The 20,808-nt window shown below is 39.8% G+C and overlaps 1 protein-coding gene across 19 annotated transcripts in view; it reads left to right on the top strand.

The window, feature by feature from the left end:
* Positions 1-20,253, top strand: part of LOC105490450 (ribonuclease inhibitor-like) — a 75,562-nt gene extending 55,309 nt beyond the window's left edge. For 9 of the 19 annotated variants that reach the window (XM_071088730.1, XM_071088731.1, XM_071088727.1 and 6 more), the window contains 4 exons: positions 1,986-2,165; positions 2,795-3,243; positions 3,563-3,733; positions 3,851-20,253. In XM_071088730.1, the coding sequence (XP_070944831.1) occupies positions 1,986-2,165; positions 2,795-2,951 (337 nt within the window). In that variant the 3' untranslated portion in view covers positions 2,952-3,243; positions 3,563-3,733; positions 3,851-20,253. The remainder of the gene's footprint in view (positions 1-1,985; positions 2,166-2,794; positions 3,244-3,562; positions 3,734-3,850) is intronic. The other 10 variants (XM_071088737.1, XM_071088723.1, XM_071088729.1 and 7 more) reach the window with 7 other exon arrangements.
* The last annotated feature ends 555 nt before the right edge of the window (positions 20,254-20,808 follow it).

Genomic DNA, 20,808 nt, shown 5'->3' with positions numbered 1-20,808 from the left:
AAGTGGAAATATTATCAATAACAATAATAATAACTCATGTTTAGGAATTATTGAGTACTAAGCATTGTGCTGAGTATGCACAACTTGTTTTGCTCTGCACAATAGCTGTGAGAGGTCCAGATTATTATTCTTATTTTTGCAGATGAGAAAATGGAGGAGGTCCAATGTAGTCAGGGTAAAAAATATGGCAAAGGCCCAATTCAAACCTCAGATGTGTCTGACTTCAAGTCCACGATAATCACATTAATTTAAAAAAAGTGTTATACATGTTAGTCAAGGTTCTCCAGAGAAACAGAACTAATTTTGTGTGTGTGTGTGTGTGTGTGTGTGTGTGTGTGTGTGTGTGTGTGTGGAGAGAGAGAAAGAGAAAGAGAGAGAGAGCCAGAGCCAGAAACAGATTTATTTTTAAAAATTGGCTTATGCGGTTATGAAGACTGGCAAGTCCAAAATCTGAATGGTAGGCCAGCAGGCTAGAGAATTGGGAAAGAGTCAATGTTGTGGTTTGAGCCTGAAGGTTGTCTGGTGGTAGAACTCCCTTTTCTGAGGAAGTCAGTCTTTTTCTATTAAGGCTTTCAACTGACTGGATGAAGCCAAACCATGTTATGGAGGATAATCTACTTTACTCAAAATGTACTGATTAAAATGTTAATCTCATCTGAAAAGCACTTTCACAGAAACATCTAGAATAATACTTGACAAAATATCTGGGTACCATGGCCTAGCCAAGTTGACGTATAAAATTAATCATCACAATATGGGATTTTTTTTTAAGCAAAAGCTCTTTAGCATTCGAGTGTTCTGAAATCCACTTTGAAAACTTCGGGAGGCTGAGGCGGGGAGATCATGAGGTCAGGAGATCGAGACCATCCTGGCCAACATGATGAAACCCCGTCTCTACTAAAAATACGAAAGTTAGCGGGGCGTGGTGGCGTGCACCTGTAGTCCCAGCTACTCAGGAGGCTGAGGCAGGAGAGTCGCTTGAACCCGGGAAGCAGAGGTTACAGTGACCTGAGATCGTGCCACTGCACTCCAACCTGGGCAACAGAGCCAGAATCCATCTCCCCCCACAACAAAAAAAGAAGAAGAAAAGAAAAGAAAAGAAACAATTGAAAGATTTAAAGGCTGTAGTGTATATCTAGAAATTCTTGAAAGTGATAGGAGAAAAAGTTGATGGAAAAAGGTTCAAGGAATTGGACTACTTAATATGGAGAAACAAAGATTAAGAAGATAGGGACATCAGTAAGAACCACTCTTTGTGACAAAGAAATAATATTATGAGCTGGGCCTCTCTAAAGATGGCAAATTAATAATGATATTTAGATAAGAGGAAAAGAAGGACCTTATTATTGTGTGTGAGATGGGGTCTCACTGGAGTGCAGTGGCATGATCTCAGCTCACTGCAGCCTCTGCCTCCTGAGTTCAATCTATCTTCCTACCTCAACTTCCTGAGTAGCCGGGACTACAGACATGTGCCACAATGTCTAGTTAGTTTTGTTTGTTTGTTTTGTTTTGTTTTTTAAAGATGGGCTTTTGCCATGTTGCCCAGGATGCTTTCAAACTCATGGGCTCAAGCAGCCCACCCACCTCGGCCTCCTGAAGTGCTGGGATTATAGACGTGAACCACAAGAAAGACCTTTTGCTTATAAAATTTATGATTATTGGATTCATCTCCTGGGATTTGAAAGAAGATATGAGATAGAGTGTTAAATTCATACAGGGATTTAAAATGAGATTAGATTATCTTAATATTTTCTCTCAACCTTTTCTTGGGCAGTCAACATTTACTGAGTTTCCACTGTGGGACATATTGTTATGAAATTATTGCCCAAGTCCTTGCCATGGGGATAAGGGGCTGTGACATGCTCAAGACTGGGCATCTTGTATCTGTGGGTCTTGATTTTCTGTGTTCATGCAATATTGTTGATAGGGAGTGAATAGTACACTAAAAAGTGGTCAATTCTGTCTCTGTACACCCTTCCCTTCAGGTTATGTGCTAGCCTTCTCCCAGAAGGCTCAGAAGCTGTCTGCAGGTATCTTTCTTGTGTTCTTATTTGCAACCCAGACCTCACTGAGCTGGACCCGAGTGAAAATCCCTTGGGGGACATAGGGGTGAAGTATCTTTGTGTGGGTCTCAGACATTCCAACTGCAAAGTGGAGAAACTAGAGTAAGTTCCTTAGAACTTATCTGGTGTCATGTAATGACTATTGAACTTGTTGTGTGCCTGCTATGTGCTTGGTGCTTGCTAGAAGTTATCTCACTTTAATCCCTCCTTACAATAACCATATAAGGTGGATTTTTAAAATCCTCATTGTACAGATGAGGAAACTGGAGTTCAGGGAGAAAAATGACTTCCACAGTCACACTACTAATAAGTCAGAATGTGACTCCAAAATCCGTCTCCAAATCTCATGGTCTATCTAGTGTACCACAGCTGTGTACATTTATAGGAATGACAGTTAAATATTAACTATATAAGGAGTATCTACTATGTACCCAACATTGGGCTAGATGTGAGTGGAGTTATCAAAAGTTCTGCAAATGACAAGGCTGTCCTTAGGACACAGATGTGTGTCAAATTCCACAAAATCATTTGAAATGCTAGATGAGCCCAGGGGAGAGGAGAAGGTCACTGTGAGCTAGACACCTCAGGAGGAGGTTCTGAGAGGAAAGTAGGGCAGGGGCTAGAACTTAAAGGATGGCGAGGACTTAGCTAAGTGGGCAGATGGGCAGAACATTTCCAGGAAGCCAAAATGATGGCAGAGGCTGATTTTTCTTTTCTTTTTCTCTGGATAGCTTGAGCACCTGTCACTCCACAGATGCTAGCTGTGTGGAGCTCTCTTCTTTCTTACAAGTGAGTCAGGCTTTAAAAGAGCTGTTTTGTTTGCCAATGTCTTGGGGGACACAGGAGTACAGCATCTCTGTGAAGGTCTGCAGCACACAAAGGGTATAATTGAGAATCTTGTGTAAGTGTCTGCTTGTCCTTGTCCTTCTCATGGGCCTTGGGATTTGAGAGTCAGTGGGACACCCTGCTGCCATAGATAACAGCCACCTTGTCTTCCTCATCCCTCTAAGCTTTCTGAATATTCCCTCTCTGCAGCTTGTTGTGAACCCCTTGCCCAAGTCCTGAGCTCCACCCGGAGCCTGACAAGGCTGATTCTGATTAATAACAAAATTGAAGATATGGGACTGAAATTGCTCTGTGAAGGATTAAAACAGCCTGACTGTCATTTAAAAGATCTGGCGTAAGTATCGTGGACTATAGCCACGGGCAAAGTTTCCTGATGTTTCAGCAACTCCCAAAATTAAATGAGTATTTTTTGGCCTGGTGAATAAATCTCCAAGGAAGCAGTAAATGAAGAACCAAATAATTTACAGGGAATAAATCATTCTTTCTCCACAGTCTCTCCCTGGCCTTGGCCCAAGGGAATTTTTTTTTTACATGACACTCTGATTTCTTAAGTTGTTGTTTTTTTTTTTTTTTTCTAATGGGCAAACACAATTCTTAAAGTGACCCAGGGCAGATGCAATGATGCCAGCCTTCTCTACCTTACTTCCTGGCAGGTTGTGGACCTGTCACCTGTCTGGGGCATGTTGTCAGGATTTGTGCAATGCACTCTACACCAATGAACACCTGAGAGACCTTGACTTCAGTGACAATGCCTTAGGGGACGAGGGCATGCGGGTGCTGTGTGAAGGGCTGAAATGCCCCTGTTGTAAACTACAGACTTTGTGGTATGTGCACAGGGACTCTGTCTACTGGGCCTCTATTCTAGACTGTATTTGAAAGGGAGGGCCACTGGGAACTTGTGATAAAAGCGATTACTTTCTTGAATCTTCGATCACTCACAGGTTAGCAGAATGTCATCTCACAGATGCATGCTGTGGAGCCCTCGCCTCTGTCCTCAACAGAGATGAGAACCTAACATTGCTAGACTTAAGTGGAAACGACCTCAAGGATTTTGGAGTGCAGATGTTATGTGATGCACTGATACATCCAATATGTAAACTTCAGACATTCTAGTAAGTCACTGGCGAGGGAAGTGGAAGGGAAGGGGTCAAGACAGGCATATTGGGTTTGGTCATAGCCCATTGTAGTGAGGAAAGAGAAGAAAAGCTGAGGGCAGGCCAAGCCTACTTTATCTTACTAGTAAAGTAAGTGAAATTGCCAATAGGCCTATCCTCCCTGGACATGATCAGGGAGAGGCAAAGGACGGTCTTCTCTGTTATCAACCTGCTAAAGGAAGTAACATGGTGTAAGAAAAAGAACATAGGATTTAGGATTTGCTAGGTTTGGCTTAAATTCTAGGTCTAGCATCTACTAGCTATCTGATGCTTGCTTAATGTTAGTATCCTTGTCTATAAAATGGTGATAATGCTAGTACCTGACTATCTGGGGTTAACATAGGCATTGAATTGAGACTGCAATTATGAATGTGCCTAGTACAACCCCTTTGCACATAGGAGGTACTTTATAAATGTTGCCCTCTTTCCATTTCCACTTCTAACTGCTAGAGGACTTGAGGTATACATTTTGAGAGTCTTCCAACACTCAAGGGATGAAGCTACTATAATGGTGCAGTTACAGAGGATGGAGGTCTTGGCCCTCTCTGGTCAGTGTCTGTCTGTCAGCTCAGCAGGCTGGCATTATACACAAAGTAATTCTTAATTAAAATACAGCAGTGCTCTGTTGGCAGCTAACCAGTGACCAAATGGCCGTTCGTTTCTGGCATTCAGAACTGGAACATATAATGGAAAGTAAAGGCCGAGTGCAAAAATTCTACATTCCAAAGCCAATTTGATGGATAAATGAGAACAGCATAAAAGCCTGATTACGAGTCTGGCTAAAACAGAAGCTGGTTCTCTACTAGCCAGGTGAAGTCTGTTAGTTTTGAAGGCCCAAGAGTGTGGTGATTCCTACCCAAGCAAAGGGAATTATTTACAACATGATAAGCCTCAGAGGTTAGGAATGTCTGTGGTGTCTTTCTCAGAAAGAAGTGGATGGAATCTTTATTATCTTTTTTTTTTTTTTTTTTTTTTTTTGAGACAGAGTCTCGCTTTGTCGCCCAGGCTGGAGTGCAGTGGCCGGATCTCAGCTCACTGCAAGCTCCGCCTTCCGGGTTTACGCCATTCTCCTGCCTCAGCCTCCCGAGTAGCTGGGACTACAGGCGCCCACCACCTCGCCCGGCTAGTTTTTTGTATTTTTAGTAGAGACGGGGTTTCACCATATTAGCCAGGATGGTCTCGATCTCCTGACCTCGTGATCCGCCCGTCTCGGCCTCCCAAAGTGCTGGGATTACAGGCTTGAGCCACCGCGCCCGGCCGGAATCTTTATTATCAACAGGCTGAAATAAGCTCAACAATCAACCTTAATGTTTCTTTAAATGTAGAGTAATTTAATGTGGTAGCATTCCACAGTGTTGATGCTATAATAAAGTTCCTAAGTAGCAGAAAGGAGAAATCATTTTGTCAGTGATGGCATGCCATTTTTTTTTATTGTAAGTTGTTGTGGCATTTCTTATTTTGCTCATGCTTTGTCTTTTAACCAATACACTTCCATTGTGTTTTCAGTCCAACCTTCAAACCCTTAAAATTGTCAATCCAGTTGATAGCAGTGTGCAATAATAGCTCTGAGTACAAAATAAAGGACACACACATACAAAGTAGACACAATTTGCTGACTTCAAATACATTTTAAATGTTAGAGTGTATATCAGACAAAACTGAAGTCAATATAAATATATGCTTACCCAAGTAAAGTGAGTAGAATATATAGATCATTTAGTGTGGTGAGTTGGACAGGAATAAATCCAGGAGAGTCTCCTAGAAGGGGTAGTCGTATCTGAATATTGGAAAGGTTGGAGGAAGGTTATTTTCTAAGACCTGCTTGAGTGCAGGGTCTGAATCCTATTCCTCACCTTATTTTCCCCTGTAAACTTCCTGGCACAGTGCTTTGCATATAGTAAGTACATATAGAAGATCAGTTAGTAATTTGGGGTCAAGGCAAGGAGACAGTTAATGATATGTAATAAAAACAAAAAAACAAAACAAAAAAACAGGTGTCTTGGTTGGGTGCGGTAGCTCGTGTCTGTAATCCCAGCACCTTGCGAGGCCAAGGCAGGCGATCACCTGAGGCCAGGAGTTTGAGACCAGCCTGGCAAACATGGTGAGACCTTGTCTCTACTAAAAATACAAAAACATTAGTAGGGCGTAGTGGCCCATGCCTGTAATCCCAGATACTTGAGAGGCTGAGTCAGGAGAATCGCTTGAACCCGGGAGGCGGAGATTGCAGTGAGCTGAGATCATGCCACTGTACTCCAGCCTGGGCGACAAAGTAAAAATTCTGTCTCAAAAAGAAAAAAAAAAAAAAGCAACAACAGGTTTTTTGACATTCAGAAGGTCAAGTGAAAAGAAGAGGAGGTTGCCTCAAAGGGGAAAAAAAAAATACTAATGTTTATTCATTCCATAATCATTCCACTTGCTGAATATCTCTTATGTACCAGACAAATGTGCCAGGTGCAGGGGAGACAAGAATAAATAAGATAGGAGATAGGAGACATGACCTGTGCTCTTCAGGGGCCAGTGGTCTTAGTAGTAGAGACAGGCACATAAATTGATTAATGCAATGACACACTCATGAGCTATTAAGAGAGCCATGGCAGGATACAATCAACCTAGCCCAGGAGGGTCAGGGAAAGCTTCTTGGAGGAAGAGCCACCTGAGTCGAGTCTTAGGACTGTAGCTAGTGGCAACGGGGGTAAAAGTGGAGAAGGTAGTCCAGACTTAGGCGATAGCATGAGCAAAGGTACGCAGACGATAAATAGCATGGTTTACGGTACTTGATTGGGATAAGGTTGGGGTATCTCTAGGAACTTTGGTATTGCTGGAACATAAAGTGCAAAGCAGAGTATGTCAAGAAATGAGACTGGGGAGTTAGTCAGGACCTTGTATGCCATGTGTGATGAGTAAGACCTGTTAGCAGAATTCTCAATACAAGTTCAGTCATCTCTTTTTCTCTCACATGCCCTAGTAGTAGTACATTTTGAGGCATCTCCTCACCCCAGCTTTCTAAACTGGCCCCAAAGATGGGGCCAGTTTTGCTTTCAAAGCTAGGTGGAGAAGCCTTCTACTGTTGCTGCTATTTCTCACTGCCACATCGGGTTGATCTTGAGAACTGACCCTACACAGTCCAACAGAAGCTTGGTGACTGGACAGAGATGCCCTGGCTGGTCCAGCATCCCTGCCAGCCTTGCCTGCAGTGGCATTACACTTGGGCTGCAGAGTTACAGGTATCTTAGTCTTCACCCAAATGTGCAGCTGTTGTTCTATGAAGTACCATATATGTCATGGTGGCTGGGTCTAGAGAAGCTCCTTTCATCAGCCACAGGTACATATGTGGTGAAGCCTGGCCTTGCCCATAAAGATGTAGGCCCTTGATTTGAGCCAGGGATACTACTTAACTCTTCTTCTTCAAGGTAATTTTATTTCGGAGTCTTCGTGCCTTCCCAGGCACAGGACTTTGGATGAAACGCTGTTCCTCATCTTGATACATATTCCTAATTCTAAATTTGGAAAGAAGAGGTTGTAGGTAACTGGTCTCTTAACTCCCAAAAGACCTCTGGGCTTCCTAAGCAAATTGACCCACTTTTTCCCCAACAGCGAGTTCTACTTATCAGGAAGCAAGACAACTTTTGCTAAATCACTCAAAAAATTCTAAAGGTCTTGTTACACTTCAATGGCATTAAATGTCTACTTACCCTACAATTACATAACTAACAGGGTCACTCATTTCACTTTGCTAGATAAAGATTAGCTTCTATCCACTAAAAACTAAAAGTGATACCTTGCTACACATTTGAAAGAGCTTGTACATTCTTTTGTAGTCAGTGGGTTTTAATCATGGTTACACATACTGAGTTTGAAGGGTGGGGTGGGAGGCAGATGCTCAAGAAGTTTTCTAGTAGGTAGGTGGTTGGATGTAGGAGTGTGCCCTGGGAAGTGATCATCCACAAAGAGGTGATAGCTGAATCTATGAAAGTGCATGAGATCTACTAGGAAAAGTGAGAAGAGAAAAACCTCTCTGGGGAATAAGCCCTAGACAACACCAATTTTAAAGCGATGGATATGGAAAGGAAAACTTAGGAAGAGAACCAGGAGAGAATGGTGTCCTGAAAGCTAAAGAAGAAGTGAATTTCAAGGAAGAGGTGCTCAACAGTATCAAATGCAGCAGAGAGATCCAATAGGATGAGCACTGTGAAGTGTCCACTGGATTTAGCAATTAGCAGGTCATGGAAGACCTTGTCAAGGGCTGTTTTAGTAGTGTGGTAGGGCTGGAAACCATATTGTAGTGACTTGAAGAGATAGATAATAAGCAAATGGAGAAAGAGAGATGAGATTACCTTTAAAAGAAGTTTATGAAAAGGAGAATAGATTCGGGGTTGTAGCTAGAGGCAATTGTGGGACTGGAAGAAGCAGGGATTTGTTTTTTTCCTTTTTTGCCTTGTTTTGAGACAGGCAGATTTGTAGGCCTATAGAAAGGAACCCATAGAGAGGAAGAGGTTGCAGCTACAGGAGTAAAAACTAATGGACTAATGGAGCAGGGCTTTGGACAAGGCAGGGAGGGACAGGAGTGATATTTCAAGAGAAAGAGTTAAGAATTTTATCTTTCATCTTTTGAGACTCAAGGAAAGGTGCTAAGGCTGGAGGAGGAGGTAGGTAACTGAGTGGATGAAGTAACTCAGTGGTGCCATGGAGCAAGTGTGAATTGGAATCTTATCCATGGGAATAGGAAAGCTACTGTAGGCATCTCTTGGCTTGGCTTAATGCAAGATTTTTTCCCTTTTTCACAGCCTTGACACAGATCCTTCACGTGAAGATGCATTTAGAAAGATGGAAGTTTTAAAAATGAGCAAGCCTGGAATCTGTTGTCTGAGAGAGTGCTTGATATAATTTCAGTTTTCTTAAATTTATTGAAGCTCATTTTATGACCTATCATATGGTCTATCTTGGAGAAAGTTCCATGTGCTGTTGAATAGAATGTGTATTCTGTGGTTGTTGGATGGAATGTTCTGTATATATCTGTTAAGTCCATTTGTTCCAAGGGATAGTTTAAATCCATTGTTTCTTTGTTGACTTTCTGCCTTGATGACCTGTCTAGTACTGTCACTGGACTATCGAAGTCCCCCACTATTGTTGTGTTGCTATGTATCTCATTTCTTAAGTCTGTTAGTAATTGTTCTATAAATTTGGGAACTGCAGTGTTAGGTGCATGTATGTTTAGGATTGTGATATTTTCCTGCTGTCCAAGACTTTTTACCATTATATAATGTCTCTCTTTGTCTCTTTTAATGCTGTTGCTTTAAAGTTTGTTTTGTCTGATATAAGAATAGCCACCCTGCTTGCTTTTGGTGTCTGTTTGCATGAAATGCCTTTTTCCACCCCTTTACTTTCAGTTTATGTGAGTCCTTATGTGTTAGATGAGTCTCCTGAAGGCAGCAGTTGGTTGGTGAGCTCTTACACATTCTGCAGTTCGGTATCTTTTTAAGTGGAGCATTCAGGCCATTTACATTCAATGTTAGTATTGAAATATGAGGTACAGTTGTATTTATCATGCTCTTTGTTGCCTGCATACTTTGATTTTTTGTGTTTGTTTTTTATTTTTACTTTTTAACTTGTATTTTTGTTTTATAGGTCCTGTGTGATTTATGCTTTAAAGAGGTTCTGTTTTGATGTGTTTCCAGGACTTGTTTCAAGATTTAGAGCTCCTTGTAGCAGTTCTTGTAGTGGAGGCTTGGTAATGGTGAATTCTCTCAGCATTTGTTTGTCTGAAAACGACTGTATCTTTCCTTCATATGATACTTAGTTTTGCTGGATACAAAATTCTTGGCTGAAAATTGTTTTATTTGAAGAGGCTGAAAACAGGATCCCAAATCCCTTCTAGCTTGTAAGGTTTCTGCTGAGAAATTTGCTGTTAATCTGATAGGTTTTCCTTTGTATGTTACCTGGTGCTTCTGTCTCACAGCTCTTAAGATTCTTTCCTTCGTCTTAACTTTGGATAACCTGATGACAGTGTGCCTAGGCAAAGATCTTTTTGCAATGAATTTCCCGGGCGTTCTTTGTGCTTCTTGTATTTGCGTGTCTAGGTCTCCAGCAAGGGTGGGGAAATTTTCCTTGATTATTTCCCCAAATGTGTTTTCCAAGCTTTTAGAAATTTCTTCTTCCTCAGGAACACCAGTTATTCTTAGGTTTGGTCATTTAACATAATTCCAGACTTCTTGGAGGCTTTGTTCGTATTTTCTTATTCTTTTTTCTTTGTCTTTGTTGGATTGGGTTAATGCAAAGACATTGTCTTCGAGCTCTGAATTTCTTTGTTCTACTTGTTCAGTTCTGTTGCCGAGATTTTCCAGAGCATTTCGCATTTCTAAAAGTGTGTCCAAAGTTTCCTGAAATTTTTATTGCTTTTTTTTTAAGCTGTCTAGGTCTTTGAATATTTCTCCCTTAACTTCTTGTATCATTTTTTGGGTTTCCTTGCTTTGGGCTTTGCCTTTCTCTATCCCTCCTTGATTAGCTTAATGACTAACCTCCTGAATTCTTTTTCAGGTAAATCAGGAATTTATTTTTGGTTTGGATTCATTGCTGGTGAACTAGTATGATTTTTGAGGGGTGTTGACAAGCCTCTTTTTGTCACATTACCAGGGTTGGTTTTCTGGCTCCTTCTCATTTGGGTAGGCTCTATCAGACGGAAGGCCTAGGGCTGAAGGCTGTCGTTCAGATTTTTTTGTCCCATGGGGTGTTCCCTTGATATTGTACTCTTCCCCTTTTCCTGTGGATGTGGCTTCCTGTGAGCCAAACTGCAGTGATTGCTGTCTCTCGTCTGGGTCTAGCCACCCAGCAAGTCTGCCCGGCTCCAGGCTGGTACTGGGGGTTGTCTGCACAGAGTCCTGCGACATGAACCATCTATGGGTCTCTCAGCCATGGATACCAGCGCCTGTTCCTGTGGAGGTGGCAGAGGGCGCAGTGGACTCCATGAGGGTCCTTAGCTTTGGTGGTTTAATGCTCTATTTTTGTGCTGGTTGGCCTCCTGCCAGGAAGTAGCACTTTCCAGAAAACATCAGCTGTAGTAGTGTGAAGAGGGACCAGCGGTGGGCGGAGCCCTAGAACTCCCAAGATTATATGCCTTTTGTCTTCCGCTACCAGGGCGGGTAGGGAAGGACCATCAGGTGCAGGCAAGGCTAGGCATGTCTGAGCTGAGACTCTCCTTGGGCGGGTCTTGCTACAGTGGCTGCAGGGGATGAGGATGAGATTACCAGGTCACTGGAGTTGTGTACCTAGGAGGATTATGGCTGCCTCTGCTGAGTCATGCAGGTTGTCAGGGAAGTGGGGGAAAGCTGGCAGTCACAGGCCTCGCCCAGTTCCCATGCAAACCTAAGGGCCAGTCTCACTTGTACCGTGCCACCCGCCACAGCTTTGAGTCTGTTTTCAGACAGAGGGCAAGACAGGCTTGAAAAGTTGTCCAAGGCTTTCTGCCTCCCAACTGCGAAAGAAAAGGGCTTTAGTTCTTCTACCACTTGTGAAGTCTGTAAGCTGGGTTTGTACCCTCCCCGAGTTCTGGCCGGGAGGCTTCTCACGCCATTCAAATTGTTACAGAGTTCAGCTAGAGATTTCCTTCTCCCTGTGGAGTTTTACCCCCTGCTCCTCTGGCCACCCTCCTGATGGATCCTTATGGTGCCAGGCAGGAATGGGCTTGTTGGGGACCCAGCGAGCTCCCAGGGCCTTTCTGCTGCTTCCTCTACCCCTGTATTTTGCTTGGCTCAGCTCTCTAACTTGACTTAGCTCCAGGTAAAATCAGAAACTTCTCCCGCAAACAGATCTTCAGCTTCTCCAGTGGGGATGTGTGTTCAGGAGAGGAGGGTCTCCCTTTCCAACTTCTGCAGATGGGGCACTTACAGTATTTGGGGTGTCTCCTGGGTCCTGCAGGAGCAGTCCACTTCCTTTGGAGGGTCTGTGGGTCCTTTCAGGATTACTGGTTTGTTCTTGCAGTTAATCTGGAGCTAAAAATCACAATGCCATTTTTATTCTTTTAAAATGTGATGGTTTAGAAGAAAATATAGGGGCAGGGATTTATAAGCATGACATTAAAAACTCAAAGGAAAAGAACGAAAGATTTGATAACATCATAAAACCTCTTTATGAAAAAGTACACAATATATATAATTAAAAGACTAGTGACAAACTGAAAATACTTATTTGGCACGCATATAAATCACAAGGCTAACATCCATAATGTAAAGAACAACAAATCAGTATGAGAACCACAAAACTTGGAGTGCTTCCACTTTCTCGCAATGATGGAGTAACAGTTACTAGATTTAGCCTGCCATCTTAACAACTCAAAAAATGAGCAAAATATATGAAACAACAATTTTTTGTACATTGGATAACAGGCAGAGTTGGGACAAATAAAAAAACAGATGGTAGATTTAAAAAGAACCATATCATAATCATATTAAAGTTAATGGTCTCACAACAATCCAGTTAAAAGGCTGAGGTTGGTAGAATGGAAAAAATATTGTTTAAAACCCAACTATATGTTGCCTGTAGGAGACATACTTTAAGCATAAAAACACAAATAGGTTAAACATAAAAGATGTTTAACATTAATTTTTTAAAAAGCCAGAATGACTATATAATTATCAGAGAAAGCAGACTGCAAGGCAAAGGATATTATCAAGATAAAGAGAGCTATTTCATATGATAAATAGGCTAATTCATCATGAGGACATAACAATGCTAACTATACATGTATCTAATAACAGACATTCAAAATACATGAAGCAAAAACTGGCTGAACCTAAGAAGTAAACAAATACACAATTGTAGGCAGAGACTTCGACACCTCTCTTTCACTAATTGTTAGACCAAGGAGACAGAAAATCAGTCAGAATATAGAATACTTGAACAACACAAATAACTTGATTTAATTAACATTTCGGTAATACTCAACCAAACAACAGAAAGCATGCTCTTTTCAAGTGTGTGTTGAAAATGTACCAAGATAGACCATATCTGGGTCATATAACAAGTCTCAATAAAGTTAAAGGATTCAAGTCACATGAAGTATATCCTCTGACCACATGGAATTAAATTTAAAAAATAAAGATATATGGAAATTCCCCAAGTATTTGGAAATAAATAACACATTTTAAAATAATCAATGGCTCATAAAGGAAGTCTTAAGGGAAATTATAAAGTATTTTAAACTGAATGAAAAACCATAAGATACATGTATTTGTAGAATATAGGCAATGCAGTGCTTTGAGGGAAATGTACTAAACAGCTATATTAGTAAAAAAAAGTTTTAAGTCATTGACTTCAGCTTCCACAATAAGAAACTAGAAAAAGAAAATCAAGTGTAATTCAAAGTAAGTAGAAGAAAGGAAATAATAAATAGAAAAAGAAATCAGTACAATAAAAAAAATAGAAAAAAATCAGTGAAACCAAAGGTTGGTTCTTTGAGAAGATAATAAAATTCATAAACCTTTAGCAAGTTGATTAGGAAAAAAAAGAAGAGAAGACACAACTTCCCGATATCAGGAATGAGAGTGGGCCACCACTACCAATCCTACAGACATTAGAAAGATAAGGCAGTATTATGAATAACTTTATATCAAAATTCTATAAATTTGATTGAATGGACAAATACCTTGAAGAACACAAACTACCAAAGCTAACTCAAGAAAAAAAAATAGAAAACCTAAATAGCCCAATACCTAGAAATTAAATTTTATTTGAAAACCTTCCCAAAAAGGAACTTTAGGCATAAATGTCTCCACTGGTGAATTCTACCAAACACCACTTCTACACAAAGAAGAAGAAAAAATAAATGCCACTTCTACACAAAATCTTTGAGAAATTTGAAGTAAACGTTTCCTAACATTCTATGAGGTCAACATTACCCTGCTACCCAAACCAGAAAAAGATATTACAAGGAAAGAAAACTATACCTCAATATCTATCATAGAGATAGATGCAAAAATAACTTAAAATTTTAGCAAATAAAATCCAGCAATATATAATTGATGATTATGAACGATTGGGCTTCATCTTAGAAATGCAAGGATGATGCAACATTCACAAATTTGCATAATTTATCATTTGGACAAACTGAGGAAAAAACATGATTATATCAATAGATGCAGAAGAAAATCATTTGCCAGACTCCAACATTCACTGCTGATAAAAAAATAATAACTAAGAATATTTAGGAAGTTTTTTAGCCTATAAATAGGGATTTACTTAAGAAAAAAACAAAAAACAAAAAACACTACAGCTAATATCCAGCCTACTGGTGAAATGTTGAAGGTTTACTCCCTAAGTTTGGCAGGGATGTCTCCTCTCACTACATCTGATCAGTATTCTACTGGAAGTTCTAGCCATTGCCATAAGGGGAAAAATAAAGATTAGAATGAAGTAAAATTGGTTTTGCTTCCAGATAACTTGTTCTTCTGTACAGAAAATTCTAAGGAATCTACAAAAAAGCTGCTAGAACTATTAAGTGGGATTAACAAGTTTGCAGGCTATAAGATACATATATAAAAATTAATTGTATTTCTGTATAGTAGCAGCAAACCATCAGGGACGGAAATTTTTAAAAATACCATTTATAATAGCATCAAACATTTGAAATCCTTAAGGGTAAATCTGGCAAAAGATGTGTAAGACTTGTGCACTAAGCATTATGAAGGCTTGCTGAGGTAAATCAAAGACCTAAATAAATGGAGCAATATATCATGTTAATGTATAGGAAGACACAATATTAAGAGATCAATTATTCCCATATTAGTCTCTGGATTCATTGCAGTCCCAAGCAAAATCCCAATAGGCATTCTTTTAGTAGAAATTGACAACCTGAATCTCAAATTCATATGAAACTACAAAGAATCGAGAATTGCTCAAACAACTTTGAAAAATAAGAATAAAGTTAGAGGACTCGCCAGGCGCGGTGGCTCATCCCTATAATCCCAGCACTTTGGGAGGCCAAAGCAGGTGGACCTCTTGAGCTTAGGAGTTCAAGACTAGCCTGGGCAACATGGTGAGACCCTGTCTCTACAAAAAATAAAAAAAAAAAATTAGCTGGGTGTGGTGCTACACGCCTGTAGTGCAAGCTACCTGGGAGGCTGAAGTGGGAGGATCACCTGAGTCTAGGAGGTTGAGGCTGCAGTGAGCTGTGATCGTGCCACTGCACTCCAGCCTGGGCGACGGAGTGAAATATTATCTCAAAAACAAAACAAAACAGTTAGAGGACTCATTCCATCTGATTTCAAAACTTATTCATCCTACCCGAATCAAAAACTTACTACAAAGCTATAGTAATCAAAACAGTGTTATATTAAAGATAGACTTAGAACAACGGACAGGATAGAATTCAGAACTATATCTATACATATGGACAATTGATTTTCAACAAAGGTGCCATAGCAGATTCTACTGTGAAGGGATAATATTTTTCAGCAAATGGTGCCGGAACAATTGGGTAGCCATTTGCAAAAGAATGGTTCTCAACCTTTTCTTCACACTATACACAAATATTAACTCAAAATGGATTATAAACCAAATGTGAGAGCTAAAATTATCAAACTTCTGGAATAAAACACAGGAGAAGGTTTTAGTCACCTTGGCTTGGCAATATTTATTTAATAAGACATGTAAAATCAGGAACTATAAAATGAAATAAATTAATCAATTCTGTTTCATCAAAATTTAAAACTTTTGCTCTTCAAAAGGCCCTACTGCAAAGTTAAAATGGCAAGCCAAAGACTGGAAGAAAATATTGGCAAAACACATATCTGACAAAGAACTTGTATCTAGAATATATAAAGAATGTATACGACTTTATAAAAGACAACACAATTTTTGAAATGGCAGAAGTTTGAACAGACAGTTTATCAAATAAGATATATATTTTAAAATAAGCATATGAAAAGACACTCAACATCTTTATTCCTTAGGGGAATGTAAACTAAAAGCACAATGAGATACCACTACACACCCCTAGAAAGAATAAAATAAACAGGATTGGCCATATAAGTATTTACAGTCATGAGACTCTCATACACTGTTAGATAGGAATGTAAAGTCTTATGTTCACTTTGAAAAAAGTATGTCAGTTTCTCACAATGTTAAATGCTTACTGTACAACCAAGCTATTTCATTCCTAGATATGTAGCAAACAGAAATGAAAGCATTTGTCTACACAACGCCTAAAAGTTGTTCACAGCAGCTTTGTTAATAGCTAACACCTAGAAACAACTCAAATGTGCATCAACAGGTGAATAGATAAACAAATTGTGCTACATCCATACAATGGAATATGGCAAATTAAAGGGAACAGACTATTGATACGTGCAGCAATATGAATGAATCTCAGAATAAATATGCTAAGGGAAAGATGCTAGACAAAAAGAACACATATGATTCAATTTTTTTAAAATTCTAGAAAATTGGAAGTATTTATTATTGACAGAAAATGGATCAGTGGTTACTTGAGGACAGGACTGGGGAAAGGAAGGGATGCTCTCCAAAACGTCAAAAGAAAATTTTGGGGGATAATGGTTATGCTCATTGTCTTGTTTTTGGTGATGATTTCCGTCCAAACTCATCGAATTGTACTATATAAACTTTTCCAGTTTGTTGTATGTGAATTATACTGCAATGCAACTGTAAACACACACATTCACACACACACACATGCACACACAAACATGCCTGAAAGAGTCATTTAAGAACATTATTTATCTAACCCGCTTATTCTACAGATGAGGAACTTGGGGTCCTAATAGGTCAAGGTCACACAGCTAATTCATTTATTAGACTGAGATTAGATTGGAACATAAGTGTCCTTATTTGTGGCCTTGCACTTCTTAGTACACTAAAGGCAGAGCTCAGACCAAGGAAATAAATTTCAATTGGTGGATTTTCAGGCCTTTGTGGCAAACCAGTGGAAAAGAGACATAAACATGATGAAAAGGGGTGACTTTCCCAGGATCCTTTCAGTGATGTGCTGGAACTGAAGTACTGTCTCATGAAAGTTGATGGTTAAATTTTCAGGAATTTTGCAAGTTGACTATTTAAACAAAGCCGTTACCAAAAATTAAATCATAAACTTACAATTAAATAAATTATATTAAAATAAAGGTAATACAAACTCAAAACTCATCACTTTCTAATTATTTTGCTGCATTTTACTATCTGTGCTCATAAGGTTATTCATGTCGGTTTTATCTGTGTGGTGGAAATATTAAATAATGGTGTTCTACATATTTTCTCTAATGACATCACTTTGTTAGCTTGAGATTAGCCATGGTGGGTGTGTTTATACCATAGAAATTAGTAAATGCTACAATTCAGGGATCCCCCTCACCCTCACCCAGAGAACTGGTTGTTAGAAACACTTACCAGCACATTTCTGCCTTAAAGCATCACTTGCCCTGGCTTTCATTTAAGGCTGGCCTGGAATACAACCCATCAGTGCCTAAAGTCATGCTAGGTAAACAGTGGGCAATCATTAAATGTTCTAGTGTAACCAACCATCCTAGTTTGCCCAGGATCCCCCTGTTTTAACATGGAACATCCCTGGAAACCCCTCAGTTCTGGGAAAGCAGGATGATTGATCACTCTAGTGTTTGTACACTTTTCAAAAAAAGGAACCAGGTGGGTAAATCGATTGAAAGTTGCATACTTTCATGGAAAAAAAAATAGCCTAAACATGTCTCCATCTGTGAGATAACTAGTGGCACATTTGTGAATAAAATTCCATATATTCAATTCGTTATACAGTCTCAATAGTAGCAAGAAGGAAAGACAGAGCCTTACACATGTTAGGTGTTCAATAAATGTTCATTGGTGATAGATGGCTGGTGAAAGGCAAGCCTACCATTGGAATTGAGTCTCAAAGATGATAGAGAGTGAAACACTGGTCTACCAGTTGGTGGCAAATGCAGGTGGCAGTGACTCTGGATCTGAGGCAAGCAAGGGTTAGGAAATCCTTAAGAGAGAAAAGATCAGAAAGGATACTGTCAACGAGAGTAATGTGTAAGCACTAAAGGGGGTGTCAGCAACTTTGAGGTGTTTATTCTGGTTGTTACCACTTTGAGAACATCAAAGGAGTTTACTGGGAAGGGCCTGCTTATTTCACTTCATATTCTTTTTCTTTTGTTCAAGGCTCACTCTACCCAAGGGCTTAGTAAGCAGTTGCCTACTCTATACGGGAAAGTTTTCTTTGTCCAAAGACCTGATCCTTTCCCCATTCCCAGGCCTTCAGTTTTCACCACAAGCCTCTCTCATGAGATATGGTGTTTGAAAGCACTGCATAGTGAAGAAACAAGAAACTATTAGCAGCCTGTTAACACCTGACCACTAATTAGGTTAGCATATTAGCTCCTGACTGGTTCCCAGGAGTCTAAAACTTACAGAACAAGTGACTTTTAGTGGTTAGAAGAGGAGAGGGAAAGAGGAGGTTCTGGAGCTTGGTAGACAACATGGCAGGCTTGGTCTGGGCATATCAGTAAGTGCTTAAACTGGAGAAGGAGGTAATGGCCTGGGGAAAGAAGGTGTACACCACTAACAAATGTCACCCACTTGCCAGTTTTATTTATAGTTGATTCAGTTTCTCTTACTCTCTTGTGTCTTTGTTGCATTCCTAACTCTAGGAAATCTTCCCTGAATCAGTTGGAGGTGCAGTAACATGTTCCATTCCCTAGTGGGAATGTATCTTGCCCCACCTCACCAAACCACTCCTTAATCCCCATTAGAATGAGCTGGGGGTATGCCCCCTTTTCCAAAAGAAACAGATACTAATAATTGTATTAGTCCATTCTTGCATTGCCATAAAGAAATACCTGAGACTGGACAATTTATAAAGAAAAGAGATTTTATGAACCATTCACCTAGACCAGACTTATGGTTCTGCACACTGTATAGGAAGCATGATGCTGGCATCTGCTTGGCTTCTGGGGAGGCCTCAGAAAACTTACAATCATGGTGGAAGGCAAAGGGGGAGCCGGCATGCCTCTTGGCCAGAGCAGGAGGAAGAGAGAGTGAAGGGAGAGGTGCCACACACTTTTAAATGACCATATCTCATGAGAACAAACTCACTATTGTGAGGACAGTACCAAGAGGGACGTTGATAAATCATTCAGGAGAAATTGTCCCCATGATCCAATCACTTTCCACCAGGCTTCACCTCCAACACTGGGGATTACAATTTGACATGAAATTTGGGCAGGGACACAGATCCAAACCATATCAATCATAATAATAGCAATAGGAATTATTACTGTTCAAGAAGCTATTAATATTTGTACAGGCATCGTATTTTACTAAATTTTGTTATCTAATTCTATGAAGTAGATATTTATTTTCTTGATGTTACGTGTAAGAGTCAGAGCCATCAAGTAATATGCCAAAGGCCATACAGGTAGTAAGTGGCAGAGCCAAATTTCAACTCTATATCTGACTCTAAAACCTGTGCTGTTAACAACCAAACCTCTTGATATAGACTTCAGCTAGGCGTGGAGGAAGAAGGAGGTAGACATAAAAGAATTATTCCATTCAACAAATGTGTCTGTACTTCCTACTATGTGTTGAATCTATGGAGTATAAAAAGATCAATGTGCACTGCCCTGGCCCTTAATGAGATTAGTTCAGCAGAGGGGATATGACTGTTGTTCTAATAGCTCTAATAAAAGGCAGAGTTGGATCAGTACTATAACATAATAATGATAATAGCTACCATTTATTCAGAGCATAGTATGTGTCAGGCACTGTGCTAATGCATTCTACATATATTTAATCTTCATGACAGTTATGGAACTATTAATATTAGTCAATTTTATACATGAGAAAAGACTAACAGAGGGTTAATTAACTTTGTGGCTCAGAATAATGTGTTACTGTGCTCTTCAGAAGCAAAAGGAGAGAAGTGTACTCAATATTCACTTATACAACATTTTTGAGTGAACAAAGTATTTGCACCCAGCTCAGTGCCTATAAACCAGAATCACCATCTGCTTCTGTGTCACCTGTACCTCAGCCAGCAGTGAATCTGAAGTATCTTGACCTTATACTTTCATTTCATTTGGAACCTTGAGAACAGTGAAACCCACTACAGTCCTATCACTGGCTACCACTACAAAAGTCCCCCACCTCCTTTTTATGTTCAAAACCATTTATTGATTATGAATATACTAAGTGCCACTGAATGGTACACTTTAAAATGGTTAAATTAGTGAATTTCATGTTATGTGTATTTTACAATAAAAAACATTTGTTAACAAAATGTTAATTTTTATGAAAAGTTTAATATACATTGCTTGCTTCCAAAAAGTTATCTTCCTGCCAAAAAGTTTCCAAAGCTATATAATTAGGGCAACAGAACCTTTTTCCAAGGAGAACAACAGACCAGCTCTACTGCCACCTGGGCAGACTTTTGGAGAGCAGTTTTGCTTCCATTGTCTCTCATATTCTTATAGGTTGTGCTTCTTATCCCAGCCTTTCTTTCCATGTCTTTCTTTCCTCATAAATATTTCTACTATGTTCCCCAGATTCTTTGTTGTGCGGTGAACAAGCTCTCTTACATGCTCACCCTTGTCACCAAATGCTACTTGTGCACCACTTCCAGGTCATTGTTTGTCTTCTTTGCTGGAACCACCACTTTAACCCATGCCAGATGAATCAATCACTTACCACAGCTCATCTCTGTTGCCTAGCCACTGGTCATGCCCCCAAAGTAATCCAGACCTTTTGGCTTCTAA

Source organism: Macaca nemestrina, chromosome X (genome assembly GCF_043159975.1).
Source record: "Macaca nemestrina isolate mMacNem1 chromosome X, mMacNem.hap1, whole genome shotgun sequence".
NCBI lineage: Eukaryota > Metazoa > Chordata > Mammalia > Primates > Cercopithecidae > Macaca > Macaca nemestrina.
Note: the sequence above shows the minus strand (reverse complement) of the source record. Positions and strands in the feature narration are given on the sequence as shown.